This window comes from Camellia sinensis, chromosome 7 (genome assembly GCF_055761805.1).
Source record: "Camellia sinensis isolate YWXY chromosome 7, ASM5576180v1, whole genome shotgun sequence".
In the NCBI taxonomy this organism is placed as follows: domain Eukaryota; kingdom Viridiplantae; phylum Streptophyta; class Magnoliopsida; order Ericales; family Theaceae; genus Camellia; species Camellia sinensis.
Window position 1 is genome coordinate 162,233,586 of NC_138967.1, and position 21,774 is coordinate 162,255,359.

The following is a 21,774-nucleotide window of genomic DNA, read 5'->3' on the forward strand; positions in this document are numbered from 1 at the left end:
GCAACAACGCAAATAAACAAGATTTTAACAAAAATTGCTTAAACAGAGAGCAATGACTCAAAAACACGAAACACGTCCGCTCGACAAACAACTCGATAAGCAAAACAACAACTCGATAAACAAAACTCAACAACAACAGAGTGTACTTCTGACGATCTGGGCATTGGAACGCATCCGAAACGGAGGGAGATGAAGGCCTTTGACTCTCCCGTTACATGGAAATGCTTGGAACCCTCCCTCGAAGGGTAAAGCAGGGCCAGGGGGATACACCGCAGCATTGCCGGCCATCCCTGGAAGTCGGCCGGCCATTTTTGTGGAGAGAGACAGCTGGCCGGCCAGTTCTGCAAAAAGTAAATGGCTGGCCAGCCAGAAAAGGTGGCTGGCCGGCCATTCAGTCCTGCAGCCACCAGATTTTTGACACGTGTCCCCGTGAATAGTGTTTTTTCTTTTATAAAAGCCTCAACTTCGGGAACATTCATTTCATCTTAGTTTTAGACAAAGATGGAGGCGTTTCTTGCAGAAAATGTCGCATCTTGGATCTCTTCTCTAGATGGCTCGGAAAAGCTGAATTTCCGAGGTTTCGGCTTGAATGCACTATTCACGCTGAGCCGTACTCCGCTACACCTCCCTTTTCTCCATGCCGCGGCAAGGTTCTGGAATCCAGTGACGCATGTTTTTAGCTTTGGCGGCCAAGAGATGTGCCCCACTTTCGAAGATTTTCAGGTTTTGATGGAGTCTGAATGTTCTGAAGTGATCTTGCCCCAGCTCCGTTTTGGCCATGCTCAGGCTTTAGGGCGGATGTGTGGGCTCACGGCGCATGACGCTCGATCCCTGATCTGCAGTGGGGAACTGGACATCCTCGGCTTGATCCATCGTTTTTCCGATGCTGGTAACCGCAGCAACCATTATTGGCAGGGTTTCCGGCAACACGCCCTCTGCTTATGTATGTTGTCTCACTTTCTGCTTTCCTCGGGCTTCGGCGGGGCTAGCATTCGCCTGATTGAAGTCGCCCAAGGTTTGAGAGAAGGAAAGAGCTGTATTGCCATGACCTTGGCCGAGACACTGATGGGCTTAGATTCTGTCTATCGCCGGGAGGTGACTAGGTTTGCTGGGAGTCCACTGCTACTGCAGGTAATGCTTCCCACCCGACCTTACATATATATTTGCTCACATCACTCGACCCTCAGGCTCGATTTTTCTCACAAAAACCCTTGTCTTACTTTTCTCTCATCGTACATCTCTCTGTTCTTTATTCTCTCATTTTCCATCCCTCCCCTAGGTATGGTTAATGGACAAGTTGCAGGTTGTGGACTCTTGCCTGGCCTATTCAGCTCGAGGCTACTTCTTTCGGCAGCGCCTAGTCAATGCTCTTGACGAAAGGTGGTGGTTCGATTGGATGTGCAATTTGTCCGCAGACGGCATTGCTTGGCGTTGTCCTTGGCTCAACCTCCCGGCCATGAGCTATAGTATGTCTCGGCTGATTGGGATCCAACTGATTGGTCTAACCCACTGCGTATTCTATTTTCCGTTACAGTTCCTGCGTCAGTTTGGTCATGATCAAATCTGCCCACCGGAGGGGATTGAGTACCCAGCCGCTTTCCCGGTCCGGGGCGCACAGCTTGCCCGATATGCCGCAGCATGGAGGACGAGAGAGCTCCTGGCCCCTGCTTCAACTTTCAGTTGCACTTTGTCCGATGAGTGCTTGGATTGGCTCAATGAGGAGGCACAGGTCGGGCCTAGCTTGGCATCAGATGCTTCGTCCAGCTCCGGGAGGGGACGCAGAGATACTTGATTCAACTATGCCCGAGATTTATTGCTTTATCAGTATTTCCAAGTTTTCTTTATGAATGTACTAAAAAAAGCAACCTCGATTGTAATGCAAGAGCAGGAGGGCTCTATTTTGAAATCAATGAAATTGAAATTTGTGGTACTGAAAATTTTCCGCTTTTGGTCCAAAAATGGTCTTAGTCGTAAAAAGATTGATTTGAACAAAGTCAACTTTTATTAAAACTTTTCAAAACTATTTTCGATGTGGATCAGAATTGGACACGCCGAAAATCTGTCACTGAGATGCACAACCCCAGATCCCCGCAACTGGAAAGTTGCCCCTAGTCTGAAGAATAATGCGGCACTGCAAAGCAACGGAAAGTTGCCCCTAGTCTGAGTAACTTTGCACCGTCGCGGCAACGGAAAGTTGCCCCTAGTTTGAACAGCACTGTACCGGAGATCACGATAAATGCTGATGGATAAAGATGACTGAGATGACCAAAATGGACAGAGTTGATCGGGGAAAAGTTTACGGCTGAACTTCAAGGTGAAGTTGCCTACGTATCCCAAAGATGGGAATCAAGCCTTACGTAGTTCAGGCACAGGTTCACTCGAGTATTTTCACTCTCCTTTTGCGCTCTAACTTTTGCCAAGGCCGCCCTTTGCGGGTTTTCAACCTTGCGAGCTCAGTTTTTATATTTTCTAATTTTTTGTGCTCTAACTTTTGCCTAGGTCGCCCTTTCGGGTTTTCGGCCTAGCGAGCCTCTCAAGGATAGTATTTCTTCAACTTGTCCATATTGATCGGTTGTGAGAACTCCAAGCCATCTAGATCCATCAGAACCACAGCCCCACCTGACCAGATAGCTTTGATGATGTAAGGGCCAGTCCAGTTGGGTTTGAACTTGCCCCTTGGGTCGTGGATGGGAGCTCGGTTGTCTTTGAGCACCAAATCTCCTTCTTTCAGATTCTGGGACTTAACCTTCTTGTTGAAAGCCCGGGCAATTCTGCGTTGATAGCGTTAGATGTGGTACAGTGCTTTCAGTCTTCTTTCATCAAAGAGCATGAGTTCTTCGAATCTGCTTTGCTGCCAATCTGCTTCGGCTATCTGGCATTCAGCCAATACTCGTAACGACGGAACCTCAATCACAATGGGTAGAACAGCCTCCATTCCATAGACCAATGAATATGGAGTTGCTCCAGTAGAAGTTCTGATTGAAGTCCTATAGCCCCACAGAGCAAATGGCAGCTTGTCTGGCCAGTCCCGATAGGTTTCCACCATCTTCTGCAGTATATGCTTGATATTCTTGTTGGCGGCCTCAACCGCTCCGTTGGTCTGCGACCGGTATGTAGATGACTTATGAAAAGCCACATTGTATTTTTCCAACAAGTCTATCACTTCTTTCTTGAAGTGGGAACCATTATCTGAAATTATCTCGTTTGGCACCCCATAGCGACAGATGATGTTGTTTCTAATGAACTTTGCGACGTGCGACGCCTTCAACACCGCGTATGATTGGGCGTCGACCCACTTTGTGAAATAATCTATCGCTACCAAGATAAACTCATGCCCGTTTGACCCCTTCGGGGTAACAGCTCCGATCACATCAATTCCCCAGACTGAAAAAGGCCACGGCGAAGTCATGTTGTACAGTTTTGACGGCGGGATGTTCATGCGATTTGCATGGATTTGACACTTGTGGCATCGCCGAACAAAACTAATACAATCCTCCTCCATGGTTGACCAGTAGTAGCCCTGTCAGAGGATCTTTCTAGCCAGCATCACTCCATTCATGTGTGAACCGCACTCTCCCCCATGGATGGCTTCCATCAGGTGTTTCGACTCTTCAGCTTCTACACAGAGCTTATGCATTCCCAGATGACCCCTTTTGTACAGCTTTCCCCCGCAGATAATGAACTGAGCAGCCATTCTTCTGATGGCCCTCTTATCCTTGGCATTTGCCCCTAGTGGATATGTCTCCTTTTCCAAGAAGTTCCAGATGTCGTAATACCAGGGGTTGTCGTCTTGAACCTCATCTATGGCGGAAATTGACTCGTATGCTGGCACAAACTTCTGGTCAATAATGACTGGACGCATCCGGACTCCGGACGGGATGTCTATCATAGAAGATAGAGTTGCTAATGAATCTGCAAACCTGTTGTTCTCTCTTACGAGGTGGGTGAAATTTAGCTTCTCAAACCGAGGAATTAACAAATCCAAGGTTTGGTGGTAGATTATCATCCTTTCCTCCTTGACTTTCCAATCTCCTTTTGCTTGAGATACAACAAGGTTTGAGTCCCCAATGACGTCCAACCGTCTTGCCCCTAGTTCTAGGGTTGCTTCCAGGCCAGCAATACATGCCTCATACTCTGCTTCATTGTTGGAAACTTTGAACCGGAGCTTGAATGCTAAAGGGATACGGGAATCGTCAGGCGCTATCAGCAACACCCCTATCCCATACCCATATTGGTTTGACGCTCCGTCAAAGTACATCGTCCAAGTTTCATCTTCGATGTGCAGAATGGCTTCATCTGGGAATAGATACTCAACCGCTTCATCCCCCTCAACCGGGTGGTCGGCAAGGAACTCCGCTACCGCTCTACCTTTTACTGACTTGCGCGTTACATACTTCAAATCAAATTCGGAGAGCAACAGCAGCCAACGAGCTAGCCTACCCGTAAGTGCTGGTTTCTCGAAAAGATATTTGATAGGATCCAAACGCGAAACCAACATTACAGAGTGGGCTAACAGGTAGTGCCGCAGCTTCCTGGTTGCCCATACCAAGGCCAAACAAGCCTTCTCCAGCGGTGTATAGCGGGTCTCGTAATCCAGCATCTTTTTGCTCAGATAGTAGATGGCTCTTTCCACTTTGTCTTCTGACTCCTGCGCGAGCATGCAGCCCATGGTAGTCTCAGTTACCGAGAGGTACAATATCAACGGTCTCCCCGGCTCTGGCGGTGACAACACGGGTGGGTTCTGTAGGTACTCTTTGATCTGCTCAAAAGCTGCTTGACATCGGCCGTCCCATTGGAATTTCTTTCCTTTCTTCAGGAGACCAAAAAGTGGTTCACAAGTCAAGGTTAATTTAGAAATAAACCGTCTTATGAATTGCACTTTACCCAGAAAGCCTCGCACCTCCTTTTCAGTCCTTGGTGGTGGCATTTCTAAGATGGCCTTGATTTTGGAAGGGTCGACCTCGATGCCCCTTTGTGTAATCAGAAACCCTAGCATCTTCCCTGCTGTAACACCAAACGTGCATTTCTGGGGATTCAGTCGCAGCCGAAACTCCTTGATCCTTTGAAAGAATTTTTGTAAGGCGGTGTGGTGGCCCTCTCTATCTTTGGACTTGACAATCATGTCGTCCACGTACACCTCGACCTCTTTATGGATCATATCATGCAATATTGTAGTTGCTGCCCGTTGATACGTAGCTCCAGCATTCTTCAACCCGAATGGCATCACTCGATAACAATATGTCCCCCACGGGGTAGTGAACGCAGTCTTCTCCCGGTCTTCGGGTGCCATCACTATCTGATTATAGCCTGAGAAACCATCCATAAATGAAAGCAAGGCGTGTCCTGCCGTGAAATCCACCAATTCATCGATGTGTGGCAAGGGAAAGTCGTCTTTTGGACTGGCCCTGTTCAAATCTCTGAAGTCTACACAGACCCGAATTCTGCCGTCCTTCTTTGGCACCGGAACAATGTTGGCCAACCAAGTTGGATATTCAGATACCAGCAGGAACCCTGCGTCAATTTGCTTGGTGACCACCTCCTTGATCTTGAGAGCCCAGTCTGGGCGAATCCTTCTGAGTTTCTGTTTGACAGGTCGGGCCTCGGGGTCGAGAGGGATCTGGTGCTGTACAATCTCAGGATCGATTCCAGGCATGTCTTCGTAGGACCACGCGAAAACATCTTTGAAATCTTTTAATAAAGCGACTAAGCGCTCGCGCTCCTCTGAAGACAACGTGGACCCGATCTGGACCAGCCGCGGGTCCTTCTCAGTACCAACATTCACAGTAGTGATTTCATCCATTAAAGGTTTAACAAATCTTTCCTGCTCTTGATCAATTAATCGTTGCAAAACTGGGGGAATTTCTTCCTCGCTGTTTTCATCAAAATTTTGAAAATCCTGATTTAAGCAATAAATCAAAGGCACAGAAAAATACTCGGAAACCACATCCACATCATTCTCATTAAATACTTCCAAGCCGTCAGATTCCTCTGTTACAACAGACTCAAAAGAAAATGAAAAAGACGACCTAGACAGGACTGTGGCATCCGGGTTATCACCCCCAAGAATACCGGACTCAGACTCAGTCGAGCTGGAATCTGATTCCGACGCACAAGATTCGGTAGAATTAGATTCCGGCTCACTACCTGACCCGGAACTGCTAGATAAAAAGCCTTCTTCATATTGCCAGATGAGAGAAGGTGCGATAGATGCATCCAAGATCGGCGCTGGAAAGCCCGCAGCTATTTCATCTCCAATCACAGAAACCGAAGAGTTATCCCCCAAGCACTCTTGGCCGATCGGAGGATCTGATAGTAGACTCGCCAGTGCTACCCCCATTTCAAACTCTGTGCTCTCAGGATCCACTGCTTCACATTGCTCAACCTCAGTTGGTGGGTCTGTCTGCGCTTCGGCAACGTCATCCCCAGATAATTGTATGTCGAAGAAGATTTCAAAACCAGGCACGCGCTTCCCCTCCGCGTTTAGCCATGGCTCCGGGAAGCCGCAGAATGGAAAATCTTCCCCCTCCCGGACGAAACGTCCGTTTAGGGTACCCCAGATGGGCCTGTGCATTAACTCAAATGGCTTCCCGGCCTTCTTTGCTCTGGCCCTTCCGGCCATTTCTTTCCCTTTCCTCACCCAATCCTCCTTGGTGGGCAGATAACCCAGTCCAAAGGCGTGGGGGTTGTGTGGCACTTCGGCCAATACTGAGATGCCTTTCCGGCCGCTTCTCCCTAATCCCATCCCGGGAGTATGTTTTAGCTTGTTCATGAGGTAGATAGATTGTGCACTAACGTACATGCCCTCATTCATAGCCATGACATTTTGCACCACTTGAGCCTCGGCCAAGGTGAACCCCGATAAAAACACATCCTCCGTGCCGTGCTCGATCTCCAAGACAGGTGTAGACACTTCCGGCAGCGGATGGATTGATGAATTCCCAAAAACGATCGCTACCCTTTTCCCGTGAGGGTACTTTAGCATCTGATGTAGAGTGGAAGAGACTGCCTTGACCTGGTGCAACCACGGTCGCCCCAAAAGTAGGTTAAAGGTTGCGGGAACGTCCAAGATATGAAATTCGATGTTGTGTTGTCCTGGACCAACCTTGGTTTGAATTTTAACAGTCCCCATCACTTCTCTGCTGGTATTGTCGTATGCTCTGATCACTTGGGTGGTTGGGACGAAGTCCACGGGTTTCAACCCGATTGCATATGCCGTTCTGGTTGGGCAGACATTAATCGCAGACCCGGTATCAACAAGTACCACCGGTATCCACTTATCTCTACATTCCACAGAAATATAGAGAGGTTTGTTATGACTTGTGCCCTCAGGCGGTAGTTCCTTGTCCGAAAAGGTTAATGCCGGGGAACCTCCTCCCGGAAAAACCAGCCCAACCAGCTGTTCAGGCGTTGTGTCTATGGAGAGTTTGGACTTGTCCATGGCAGATAGGACAGCTTCTCTATGTACTCGCGATGCCATTAGCAGTCCCCAGATGGAGATGTCTGCTTGTATCTTCTTTAATTGCTTCAGCACAGCTTCCTCTTCAATCTGCTTCTCCTTCTGTTTCTCCGCTTCTCTATCCTTCCCGGATGCCTCGGGTTGGTCCAGGTGTGGGGGTTTGAAGTACCGCCCACTTCTTGTCATATAGTCAACCTCATCGAGGTACCAAGTGTCATCCGGTTGGCCACTTCCCCAGTCTTCATCGGTGTGGGCAAGACACAGGTCGTCATCTTCCCACCACATTCCGCTGGCAGCCAACAGACACCTGTCTGGCTCCGGTCCACTCGCACTCTCAGTGCTCTCTGTCCATATGCTCGCAGCATTGTCTGTCTTCGTGCACACAGCACTTTCAGTCCCCTCAGAGCCCTTAGCTTTCCTAATTCTCTCAGCCTCCTCAAACGTTTCTCGTTCCAGCTGCATCAGTACAGCTGTTTGTTCAACAATTCCCGTATCTGTAATGCCCATGTCTCGAGCGGAATTCTTAGCACCGGCGCTCTCCGGCGATACAACTTGACTTTCGGCCATTCCGGCCACAACTGATACTTCCGCCCCTGCCGGGCTCTGTTCTGGTTGGGCTTCCCCCACTGCATCTGGTTGATCCTCGAGCCATCCAGTGGCCTCCTCTGATCCCTCATAATCATACCAGTTGATTGACGTATCCTCCAGTTCCTGGTCATCTAAAAATTGCAGGTTAGCGAAGTCCTCCTCTACGGCTGTCAGATCATCTGCCCATAGCCCAGATCCATCCCCCCGGATCATGCATAGCTCTCCTGTCTCTGGCAATTCTACACTTAGCCCAATTCGGCTCGTTGATAGGATGTACTTGCTTGGATTATAGGCTCCCCCAGCAAAATTCTGTCCAGTCCCAGATTTAACAATCTCATTCTCTCCCAAAATCTGCCCTGCCCTGTCTTCGACGGTCACCACCATCGGTTCTGGTTGGGTTTTGGAGATGTCCACCATGCACAAGAAGTCAGTGCAATCGGGGAGGAGCACCTCCGGCTTGGGTAGGTGGGTGGGAGTAATATAGATGCTAGGATCGTAAGATGCGACCCCAGTCTGGATAAAATTAATTCTTTTGGGAGGGGGAGGTTGGTTATGTGGTGGGAGAGGGTTGGTTGTGACATTGGGTTTATCAGGAGGCGCGATCACCTGTTTGTCAATAAGATCTTGGATCTCATGACGCAATCTGTAACAACGGTCGGTGTCGTGACCGTGTTGTTGGTGATACGCGCAGTACTTTGACGGGTCATAAGAGGGGGGGAGTGGATTCGGTAATGGCTTTGGCTCCAGGGGTTTTAAATGATTTTTCCTGATCAATATTCCCAGAACCTTGGTCAGAGGCATATATAGTGGGGTAAAGGTTCTTTGGCCTCGTGGTTGGAATCTGTTAGCTTGTGTGTTGCTTCCGGACGCGCCGGAGAAGGGTGTGGCAGTTATGGGCCTTGGAGGGGGAGGGGGAGTGGTGGTGACCATACTAACTTCCGAGGCTCTCGTATTTGCAGCGCCACTCGGGCCTGCATTGTTGTTGCGGTTGAAGGTCCTCCTCGGTTGTTCCCTGTCGTGGTCAAACAGACCTTGTTTCATTGCGTCTTCGATTTGCACCCCCATATCATGTAAATCTGCGAAAGTAGGGAAGGGGACTACAATCATTCTCTGCATCAACTTTGGGTGGAGATTGCGCACAATCATCCGGATTTGATCTTTGTCAGTGGGCCTTAAAGTCATCATTGACGCCTTTGCCCTCCATCGGATCACAAAGTCCGAGAAAGTTTCCTTGGGCTCTTGCCTTGTCGTTTCAAGATCACGGGTTGTGATCTCGATCTGAGTGTTGTATGAATATTGCGTGACAAAGGCCTCAGCCATCTCATCCCAATTCTTCTTCACTTCATCTTGTAATCTTGCGTACCAATGGGAGGCCACACCCTACAGGGTTTGGCCGAATAGTGAGAGCTTCTGTGGTCGTGTTAGGCCCATCGGCCGCAAGATGTCTGCAAACAGTCGGATATGGACCATGGGGTCGCCGGACCCATCAAAGCGGTCGATTTGTGGCATTTTGAACCTATCGGGGAGCGTTACGGCCTCCTCGGTATATCCATCTTCGATATCCGGCATAGCCTTGACCCCTTGGGATTTCTTGAAGAGTTTCTCCAGTTTGCTCAATTTCAGAGCTGTATGATCAACCTCGACCTCAAAGAGAGAGTCCGGGTGATTGGATGTATGGACCTTGGACAGTTGTGGTGGAAGCGGGGGCGGAGCTGGCCCCGTTGGAAGATTTGTGTCCTCTTGTGGGTTCTGGATAGTCGGTACAGTATTCTGGGTGTTTGGAGGAGCGTTCTGAACAGCAGGTGTCTGCTCAGGTAATGGGGCCCCTGCCGGAGGAGGAATTTAGTGTGAAGCAGATGCTGTATTCTGTTGTTGCAGTCTGGTAATCAGCTCAGCCTGTTGGGTCATAATTTCGGCCTGTTGCTTAGCGAGTTCATCTCGGTGAACGGCATCCTGCTGCATGGCCCGTATGGTTTCCTGCATTTGGCGTATCATTTCCTCAACTCCTGTTGGCGCCGTCATACTGTTTTGATTCGTCTGAACTACTGGCAGATCTGTCTTAATGGGGATCTCAATCCAACTGTCCACTGGCGGGGGAAACCACTGTTCTGGTGCTCTCTGTTCAGATACACTGCGCTTTTTCTGCTTCCTTCTGGTAACAGGGGGTAGAGAATGAAACACTGGCTGTCCGTCGATTAGATCCTCGGATCGATGGAGTCGACGACCTCGTGTCCAAAGTGCTTGGGGAATGCCTGCTGGGTTGGAAGCAATTGTGCTAAAACTGACCTAGCAAAAGATAAATAAAGCGAAAAGGAAATAAATAAACAGATAAACGGGCAGCATAACAGCTTAAAATAAAATGCATGACACACAGTCGGGCATAACAACACACAGTCAATAAGCTGAATACACACTGTCCTCAAACACTGATTTTTATCCCTGTATCACTGTCCCCTAAAACAGAATCTGCTATCCGCAGATAACTAATCCTCAAATACTGGCTGGTGCCCGCAGGCCTGATACCCAAACTCATGTACTGAACAGATGCCCGCAGGCCTGATACTGACAATACTGAACTGATGCCCGCAGGCCTGATGTTGACGATACTGAACTGATGCCCGCAGGCCTGATGCCCAAACTCATATACTGATACATGCATTCCTGTAGAGACGCACTCTAAAGCACATAACAGATAAGTGAGAGCCAAAACACCCCTATATTGGGGTAGGGTTTCCCTGTCCTATTTTGTCAGGAACTAGGGTTTCACTACGCACGCAGCGGTTTCAAACAACCTATAAACGGGTAAGCGACCTGTCCTAGTTTGGAATAGTCACTATGGATCCGAATATGCACTAGGTCGAATGGTCAAAGAGGGTGCCCCGGTAAAACCGGGGTTTGTGTTCCCATACTGGCAGAGCCCACAACCGGTCAGCCTTATGGTCATGCCTTGACAAGACAAGCCTCCGGCAAACCGTTCAGGAATAGCAGATGGCAAACACGGTGTCCTAGGCGCACCAATGCAAATGCAATGCAAAGAAACACACAAGTGTAGTCAAAAACAGATATCATGAGTTCGAGTCAAGCTCTCTAAATCCCCAGCAGAGTCGCCAGAAACTGTAGACGTCCCCGGAACGCCCCGGGAGGAACGAGCTCCCGTCTGTTCATTTTGGGGTCACTACAGCTCAGGACTCTCAAATTGTCACGGTTCTAAGTCTGAACCAAAGAGTCCAAATCCGGAAAATCGTTTTGAGAAAACTGATTTTTGAAAGAAGTGCCAAACATGGACTGCTTTGCCAGATACAGAGTCGCCACCTAAATATTTTATTTTGGAAAATTTAGGAAACCCTGACTCGGTGCCAAAAGGCCACGTGTCCGTCATCACCAAAGTTGCCTCGGCTCGGGAACTTGGGTACGATTAGGGAAGGTCACTTCGTGAGCACCCCCGCTCGCCCGGTCATAGACCGGCCTCTACTAACCATGATATCAATTTTTGAAAACATTGTGAGTTCTTATTCCGGTTATTAGCCTAGGTTACTATGTGATGCGCACAGCATACAAGTATAGACCGGGTCGCCTGAATTGGAACGAAACATTTCATGTTTGTTTTTGAAAATGATTTGCTACCCGCAGGTAGGCTTGAAACATTTGATGATTTATTCCAATTCAGATAACCCAACCTCCATCCACAGGCATTCAAGCAGTTATATCATATAAGCACATAGCCTCATGGTAAGCATGCTATTCATGACAGTCACACACACGCATGCAAGGATGCTAAAGCATAAAGCTTACAGAGTACTCCAAGCCAAAACAGAAACTTTATTAGAAATCATGCATGATCCTAAATATACAGAAATGCCTAATGCAACACATGCAAAAATGCAAACTATAGCAGGCTCGGCTATTCTAAGATGGCATATGGAATGCTACAACTATCATGTATTCAACTTTGGAATTTGAAAGACAAATGCAGTTAGTATGATGCGCCGAGCCCGGTGCATGCAATACAGATGAATGAATGCAAACATGCTGTCATACTGTATGCTAATTTAAATATGCCCTAATCTAACCATCATAAGCGGATAAATAAAAGGGAGAAAGACGTGGGGTTGGAAGACATACATCACACTCACGCACACTTATTACAATTGTGCCTTCGCGCAGGGGGTCCAAATAAATAATACAGTCCAAATATTACAGTCCCGGATAAAAGAATATTACAGTCCAAAATATTACAAAATTCTAATTAATTAATGAATTAACTAAGAAAGCAAATAAAGCTGGCGTGCAAGCCAGGGACTGCCTTGCTTCTGATGGATGATGTATGTCCGGGTTGTCTTGCGCGGAAATCCACCGGAATGCCCCAATTAGCCTCTGTTTACACTTGTTCTTGAAATGCGTGCCAAGCCCCAAAAGGTTGCTGATTCTTCGTTTTGGCTGCAACAGAGAGCAAAAAAGGGGCATAGCAATGTATTTGCACAGATATATGCATGTCTCGATCCTCGTGCCACCAATCACGCATACCGAGGCATGATGGCCGAGGAGTCGAAATGCACAACTCAATATAGGATGAATGCACATGAAACTACAGCTAGAACCTAGCTCCATCATGGATAATCCGGAGTGTCGGTGACTGGGGAATTGAGACACATTCCGTCACTCGGAGTACGAAATGTACCTCGTTTCCCGTGCCCGGGCTAGCTCCTATTCCGGACACGATGCAATATGCATGATATGCACGAAATGCAACTAAGATATAATCCTAACATACGGAATGCTATGGAAATGAGATGCTTCGAAGTGCGTGCACTCGGGCACGCAAACCGAGAAAACGACAGATACAATCTAAGATACAACCTAGTATGCACAATGCTGTGAAAATGATATGCCTCGAAATGCGTGCACACGGGCACGCAAACTGAGAAAATGACAGAATGCAATGCAAGTGAATAAAATGGCATGGGAAAGGTAACATGGACTTACACTAACATGAGAAAGCCCCAGCCACACTCATATAAGAAGCCGGTTGATGAAAATGAAGTGCCTCGAAATGCGTGCACACGGGCACGCAAACCGAGGCAATGGCATTCGCAATGCAAATGACATGAAAACATGATATGGGCTTATACTAACATGAGTGAGCCTCAGCCACACTCACATCGGATGCCGGCGGATAAAAATGGAGTGTCTCGAAGTGCGTGCACACGGGCACGCAAACCGAGGCAATGGCATACGCAATGCAATGGCATGGAAACATGATATCGGCTTATACCAACATGATTGAGCCTCAGCCACACTCACATCGGATGCCGGCGGATAAAAATGAAGTGCCTCGAAATGCGTGCACACGGGCACGCAAACCGAGGCGATGATAAAATGTGATGAAATGACATGGAAATGACAAATGGGCTTATACCAACACGAGTGAGCCTCAGCCACACTCACATCGGATGCCGGCGGATAAAAATGAAGTGCCTCGAAATGCGTGCACACGGGCACGCAAACCGAGGCGATGATAAAATGTGATGAAATGACATGAAATGGATAGAAATCATTCTAATGGAATTCCAGCACTAAAATATGAGGGAAAACAGTCCCGAAATGAGGCGAAACGACATGAAATGCATGGAATTGTCCCGAAATGTGAATTTAGGCACCCGAAATGGCCTATAGCTATGCTAAACATGCACAATATGGACATGCAATGCAAAGACAGAAGCTAGACAGTCCCAAAAAAGGCACTTTCACAGTTATAAACATGGCCAAACAGCAAGCATAGGTATGTCAAAAATAGCATGCAAGAATAGGGGCCAAGAGAGGGGTAATGAAGCAAGTGATATAAGCAAAATCCAAACCGAAAAATTTCCTTCTACAACATTGAAGAGGGACCAAAAATATGAATATTTACAGTACATGGCAGCCTCAAAATCAGTATACAAACATGATAGAAATGTGATGCAAAAAGGGGCTCAAAAGTGGCTATAACATGAGATATGCAAAATAATCACCAAACAGCCAAAGACCCTTAATAAAACATGTAGAATGGGCCAAAATAAGGCTATTTCCAGAACTGTAAAATGGCCAAAAACAAAAGCATGGTAGGCTAACTAAACATGCAAGAATGGGGAATAAAAGAGAGATATAACATGAAGTAGCATATGGAGACCCCAAACCATGAAAGGACCTAAATGAAACATGAAATATGGACCAAAATAAGCACTTTTTCAGAACTGTAAAATGGCCAAAAACAAAAGCATGGTAGGCTGCCATTGCATGCAAGAATGGGGAAGAAAAGAGGAGTATAAAGGTAGGTACAACATGGAAGTCCCAAATGGTGTTGAGCCCTTCTTCAATGTTGAAGAGGGGCTCAAAATAAGCCTAATATCAGCTTACAACATGCTCAAAAACAGATTACTCACGGGCTAAAAAGAGCATGCAAAATCATGACATATAAGAGGATCAATGAAGCAAGTGTATCACGGAGGGCTCAAACAGGGTTGAACCCTTAATGAAAAATGAAGATGAACTCAAAAGAGGGTCCTTTTCAGTTAGGGCCGGAGCTTGAAACAAAAAGCAAGTGAGGCTTACAAATGGATCAAGAAAAGGGGTCAAAGAAGAGAAAGGTTACTCACCCTTGAAGACTAAGACTTTTGTTGCTTCTTGGATCAATTTGCAGCTTCTTTGGCCTTTGAGAAACCTTCCTTGTTGCTGGAAATGAGGTGGTGGTGGTAGAGCTTGGTGGTGTAGAAGAAATGGTGCTTAAGGACTTAAGGTTTTTCAAGGAAATGAGAGGTATAGAAATGGCTTTTTGTATGGATGCTTGAAGGTGAAGTTTTTCAACCCCAACAAAGGATATATCTTGCTTGCTATATAGGCGAACAAGGGGGTGTAAAGGTAGGGGAAAAGGAGAGAAACTTTCCCCCACAAAATATCCCCCGGATAAATATCTTTTCTGGGGGATATTGCCCCACAGCTGTAAAGGGAACAGTGCAAGGAGCTCGGCCGGCCAGGTACTTTTGCTGCAGGTGGCCGGCCGGCCACACCCCCTAGCCGGCCGGCTAGGGGTCAAAAGGGTCAAGAAGATTTTCTGGCCGGCCACCAACTGGTAGTGTCCTCCTATGTGTGTACAACACAACCCTGTGGTTAAAATTCCAAGAAAGTGGGTCCAAGGGGTTCAACATTAGCTCGGAAAGAGGCGTTCAAAAGGGTCAGGTAGCATTAATGGCCGGCCACCAACTTTTAGGGTCCTCTCATGTGTGTACATCACAAATATGTGGTTCAAAGTTCAAGAAAAAGGGTCCAAGGGGTTCAACATTAGCCCGGAAGGAGGGGGTCAAAAGGGTCAAGTAGAATTACTAGCCAGCCACCAACTTTTAGGGTCCTCCCATGTGTGTACATCACAAATATGTGGTTCAAAGTTTGAGAAAATGGGCCCAAGGGGTTCAACATTAGCCCGGAAGTGCGAAAAACGGGCGCCGGAGGGCGTCGGAGGATGTATAACTGGTTGCTGCAACAATTGCTGGCTTCCCAGCCTTCAGTGACCTCCCCGGTGATAAAACAGAGGTACCTGCCAAAAATGAACGAAAACCGTTGCAAAGTGAAAGTTCCGGGGCCAAAACACCCAGTTCGGGGTCCCGAAAATGGGCTGTTAAGCACCGAAAGTGGCGTTCGGCCACGAAGTGGGTTCCTCAGTCCCCAGTGTCCCTCAAAAGGGAGTAAATAGGAAGTATGCCAAAAATCAGAGCAATAGGAGATGGTTAAGCGGTCCCGAACCGAGGCGCACGGCCTACGGTCCCGAAAAACCGGAAACCGGACTCCGAAATGGGAAAAATGGCCTACGGCCACCAAATGTAGCCTACGGACATTGAGAGATGGTCTACGGGACCTCTCCCTTCCCTCAAGAAAAGAAACAAAGAAAACCGAGTCTGGTTCGCAAACCGAGACAAGGTACAAAAGAGGATTCGGAAGTCCGGAGGCAGGGCTCACGGCCGCGACTCTGAAACTTCTGAACGAGCACATCATGCAACATCACCAAGCGCTCAATCGGTGACGTCTGAGTCTTAAGGTCGGTCAAAAATGAGGTGTCTACAGTTGCCCCTCTTTGACAGAACTCGGAAGTCACAAGTGACGGGAATGAGTGTCAAAGCCCAGAGACGACCCATTTTTGACAAGGCCGAAGACTTAGACAAACGTACAAGGTAAACAGAAATGTGCCCGCAGGCATGCCCGCAGGCAGGGGCAAAATGCAAATGATATGCAAGAAGTCGAAGGTAACCCAATGATCATGCAAATGCAGCAAGCTGTAATGAAGCAAGTATTCGCAAATAGATGCAACAGTTTTAAGCAAGAATGCAAAGCAACAACTACATTTCATGCAGTTAAGAATGCGGAGGATTATTCAATCCCCGCCACGTCTCACACGGAGAAGATACGATACCTGCGCGATTCGTCTGGTCGCACCAGCCTCAATTGAACCGTACATACAATATCGTGCCTGCAAAAGAGAGAAATTGCAACAAGTACAACATGCTACCAACATATATTTAATGTGATTCCGAAAGTTCGACACACGCAGTGCCGGTGAGTGTATGCATCGCAATGCAAGAGTGGAACATGCGTGACAACGTATGCTCAAACATAGAGGTATGCCAATATCAAGAAATGTGCATGTTAATGCAGGTATACTCATGAGAATGCAAGATAATGTGACACGAGCATGAATCAGGGTGTCCGTTTGTCATGAAACAACGAGCATGGAAACGCGCGTTTCGGCGAAGGTAACTCAATTACGGCCTCCGATCCACTTCCTGGAAGGTTACAACTCATTAAAAAAAGGATACACTTTGATTTCGATGAATGATGATGAGACACATGTCAGAACTTGAAGCTGAAGTCCCGGCGGATTATTTCGCGACCGGAAGTATACTTTTCTTGAACTTTTTCAGGTCCCGGGAACTCCGATCTTCCTCAAAATTTGCAGAGAGCTAGGTGGGCATGTGGGGGACATGGCCGGCCGTTCATCTTCCCAAGGGGAGGTGGCCAACCCGTTTCCCATAAAGTAGATAGCTGGCCGGCCAGTTATCCAAAAAGCAGATAGCTGGCCGGCTAGAAAAAGGGGTCGGCCGGCCATATGCCAGATCCGAGGGTAGTTTGGTCTTTTTCGCCTCCTTCCTTCATGCTTCTTCAACCAAGACTTGAGGCCTATAAAAGGCAGCCGAGGCCCCTTCCTTTCTTGCCTTCTACAACACTTTCCTCTCCAGATCTGAGTTTCACGCGCGTTTTCTAACGCCCCGCGCAAATTGTTTTCGCAAAAACATTCAGTTCCAAGCACTTTGGAGAGACTAAATTTCGGTTTCGGAACTTCTTTTCGCATTTTCGCCACTTGGGGTAAGTTTGTCTCAATATTTGGAATATTTTCTCGGGAGTTGACTTTTGTTGACTTTTTCCAATTTTGGCTCATTTTGCTCATTTTTGCTCCCTTTTGCAGATCTTCTGAAAAATGGCGGGTAATTCTCTCCACGGCGGAGGTTTTCCAGGTGCCGGAGATGATTTCGATCCCATGACTCTACCCCCGAGGACCCGACCTTTTATTCCCGGGAGGTACCGTCCGTCAGCACATGTCCTCCCGCGTGCTGTCTTCCGTCACTTTACTAGCTTTGACGAGCGAGCACCCGGGGATCTGCTTCTCCGAGAGCCGGAGCAGCACCTCTCTCATGAGGCCCGAGAGGTATTTACTTCATTTTCTGTATTTTTCATAGATTTCGCACCTTTGCCATGCTTGAACACGCAGTTTAGCTTAGTACTTTGCTTGCATCCTGAACATGTAGTTTAAACACTCGAATTTCTAAATACTTGGCTCACTAATTAATTGTGAACGCACAGTACACATTAGTTAAGAGGCGAACACACGGCTCAAACACTGATCTATCGAACACGCAGCCCGAATTCGAAAGTGAACACACAGCCCATACTTTACATTTTCTGAACACACAGCCCAGATATATAGTGAACACGCAGCCCACAATAGTTGAAATTTGAACACGCAGCCCAAACTTCAAATTTTTTGAACACGCAGCCCAGGTAGATAGTGAACACGCAGCCCACAATTTAACTGATAGTTGAACACGCAGCCCAAACTTCAAATTTTCTGAACACGCAGCCCAGGTAGATAGTGAACACGCAGCCCACAATTTAACTGAAAGTTGAACACGCAGCCCAAATTTCAAATTTTCTGAACACGCAGCCCAGGTAGATAGTGAACACGCAGCCCACAATTTAACTGAAAGTTGAACACGCAGCCCAAACTTCAAATTTTCTGAACACGCAGCCCAGATAGATAGTGAACACGCAGCCCACAATTTAACTGAAAGTTGAACACGCAGCCCAAACTTCAAATTTTCTGAACACGCAGCCCAGGTAGATAGTGAACACGCAGCCCACAATTTAACTGAAAGTTGAACACGCAGCCCAAACTTCAAATTTTCTAAACACGCAGCGCAGATAGATAGTGAACACGCAGCCCACAATTTAACTGAAAGTTGAACACGCAGCCCAAATTTCAAATTTTCTGAACACGCAGCCCAGATAGATAGTGAACACGCAGCCCACAATTTAACTGAAAGTTGAACACGCAGCCTAAATTTTAAATTTTCTGAACACGCAGCCCGAACTCCAAATTTTCTGAACACGCAGCCCAGGTAGATAGTGAACACGCAGCCCACAATTGAACTGAAAGTTGAACACGCAGCCCAAACTCCAAATTTTCTGAACACGCAGCCCATTCATTATACTGGCACACAGCCCATTCATTATACTGGCACACAGCCCATTTCATCTCATTGGCATACAGCCCTTTCATTTCATTATTGACACATGTATTCATTCTGAATGCAGGTTTGTTCCCGTAGTGTGCGGGGGTATGGTTCCCCCATCGCGCGGGACTGGTACGCCGAGTTCCCGGAGGGTGTCCGAGACTTGGTAGATTTGGCAGGGTTTGGGCCCTTCTGCGTCGGGTTGTCACGTTGTCCTGCCAGGAGGACACTGATGGCAGCCTTGGTAGAGAGATGGTGGGAGACCACCAACTCCTTTCATTTCTCTGCCACTGGAGATATGACCATGACGCCCCTGGACTTCGCTGTGCTGACCGGCTTAGACATCGGAGGTTGGTCCATTCCCTATGATGAGGATATGGGAGAGTGGGAGGCCGCTTGGATGTATTTATTGGGGGCTCGCCCGCCAATTGACAGGGTCTCCGGGAGAGTCCGATACACTTGGTTCTCTTCCCACTTCCGGCGGGCGGAGATGGTGCCTGAGAGTCCCGAGGAGACGGAGCAGTACGCCCGTGGTTTCCTTATGTTCCTCTTCGGGACTACCCTGTTTGCCGACAGAGGGAACACAGTTGGGTTATATCTGCTGAGCACTCTAGTCGACCTATCACAGGTCAGTAGATATGACTGGGGTGGCGCCGGCCTGGCTACCCTTTACTTTTATATGAGCGCGACCTCCCGCGGGCGGGGCGATTTACTTGGCGGCTACTGGAGAGCCTGGGAGGTACTTTTCTTTCCTCTTGATTTACGTTTCTGCTTTTCATTACTTGTACATTGCACACACAGCGCACTTTTACAGTCTGTATTTTGCTCTCAGCATTTTGTACTTACATTCTGCACTGCTTTTCTCAGCTATGGGTCTATGTATACTTCCCATCATTAGCCCTAGAGCTAGAGGTGGTAGGGATTCCCATGACCCCATATTCATTGGTGTTCGAGGGCCCGCACCGGCCGAGACCTCGAGAGACCCTCCTTCGCCTGCGACAGTACTTTGACACTGTGCGACATTCAGAGGTACCTCGGAACTTTCAGTTCCTTTCATTTTTATCTTTGATTTGCTCTGTATATTCTTAACTTCTGATCGGTTTATGCATTTATCATCCGCAGATCACATGGCAGCCCTAGGTATGTTTGGGTGATGGTCTCCGACTTCAGTATACCGGAGCGTCAGACATCTCCCAGTATAGGGTCCTGCTCGAAGGGCCGGTTGGCAGGGTATGGTTCCTGGGGGAACGCTTTCTGCGCCAGGTATGGGGGTATCTTTCTCAGGATCTTCCCGCAGTACCCCCAGCCAGTATGCGGACTGCTGACAGGCTCTCTTACTCGGAGGTAGTCGGCGCCATGCTGGGTAGTGATGCTTTACTACATATTGAGGAGGGGGACTACGCCACTTACCGTCACATATATTTGATGCCTCCATTGACGGGAGCTCGTATCCCGATGATGAGGCCTGCCGGTATGTCATCCTCGGGCCAGGCTCAGGCTCGGGCTGCAGACGCCCCTTCTACTAGCAGGGCTGGTACATCTAGAGGCGGGAGTAGACCGGTTCCTCCGACTCCGTCGGCTTATCCTCATCCTGGATGGCCAGATATGCCCACTGAGTTGATGGCGTGGCAGTATGGGGCGATCTCTCCGACCCCGATCCCACTAGAGCCTCCGATGCCCAGTGATCGATACGCCATTGATACTGACTCACCGCTGGTATGCTCCACTGTTTTTCATTCATCATTCAGATGTTTAGACATTCTTTTGTTCACTGATGATTATGAGCTCATATTTGCAGCCACATCGAGGGTACATGGAGGAGGTGGTTGGACTGGTGGCCACACTCGAGGGCATGGTCCTGCGTAGGGAGGCACAGTTGTCTGTTGCGGGCATTCAGGTACCCTTCAGTTTTCTGGCATTTATCATACTTCTGATGACATGCTGATTTCTACTGCATCGATAGACTACTTGTGTAGAGCACATCTGACACACACCCCACTTGTACGCTGTATTTACATGCACCCACTTTATGTAGCCTTTGCTTGTATCTGCATCTGATGTATATATTTGGACTGATGTATTTGAATTGAACTCTTTGTTTTCAGATGCCTTCATGGTCCGGTCAGCCGCAGGCCAGGCCACCTGGGCCTCCTTGGGGAGCTGGGCCATCTGGGCCTTTTCAGGGGGCGGGGTCATCTCGGCCTTCCGGAGGAGCCGGGCCATCTAGGCCTTTTCGAGGAGCTCGAGGAGGGCTTGTCCGCAGACGCAGGGCTCACGTCGTAGAGGTGGAGCCTGATGAGGAGGAGGAGGATACTGAGGAGGAGGAGGAGGCTACCGACCGTCAGTCAGAGACATCTGCTGAGGAGGGGGGCTCCGGTTTTGGCTCGGGGAATAGAGGCGAGGCTGAGGGGGATCCTGAGGATGACAGCTCCGACTCAGATGATGATGATGGTGCGGAGGTTGTCCCGCAGAAAAGGATGAGGAGTGCTTCTCGCTCCCGCTCCCGAGGACATTGATGTTGCTATTTCCTGCTTTATTTTTCTTTTTGCTAGTAGTTTGTAGCACTTTGCACATTGTTAGGCAGTTTTATTTTTTTTGTAAAACTTGTACCTTTGTTTGTTGTAAAGCATGATGAAATGAAATAGCTTTTGAAAAGGTATTTGTATTTTAAGCATCGTATCGCATCATTTATTTTGCACAAGAATGAAATTGAATGGTAATGCGCATTGTGTAATCACCAAGTCAGGTAGTGAACCGACGCAACAAACTAAACAACTCAACTTACTAAGATATAACAGGACCTTTAGCAAGTTTACAACTCGATAAGCAAAATGCAACAACGCAAATAAACAAGATTTTAACAAAAATTGCTTAAACAGAGAGCAATGACTCAAAAACACGAAACACGTCCGCTCGACA

At 47.9% G+C, this 21,774-nt stretch overlaps 1 protein-coding gene across 1 annotated transcript; it reads left to right on the top strand.

The window, feature by feature from the left end:
- Positions 1-16,797: 16,797 nt before the first annotated feature.
- LOC145796253 (uncharacterized) lies at positions 16,798-21,371 on the top strand. Its single transcript, XM_082881310.1, has 3 exons — positions 16,798-16,821; positions 20,654-20,752; positions 20,961-21,371. Exons 1-3 carry the CDS (start codon positions 16,798-16,800, stop codon positions 21,369-21,371), a joined length of 534 nt encoding a protein of 177 aa, XP_082737436.1.
- Positions 21,372-21,774: the final 403 nt, after the last annotated feature.

Coding starts and splice junctions, on each gene's coding strand:
- LOC145796253 (XM_082881310.1), top strand. CDS start 16,798: ATGGAAACGCGCGTTTCGGCGAAG. Junction 16,822..20,653: donor AAACGCGCGTTTCGGCGAAG/GTAACTCAATTA, acceptor TCATATTTGCAG/CCACATCGAGGGTACATGGA. Junction 20,753..20,960: donor TGTCTGTTGCGGGCATTCAG/GTACCCTTCAGT, acceptor CTTTGTTTTCAG/ATGCCTTCATGGTCCGGTCA.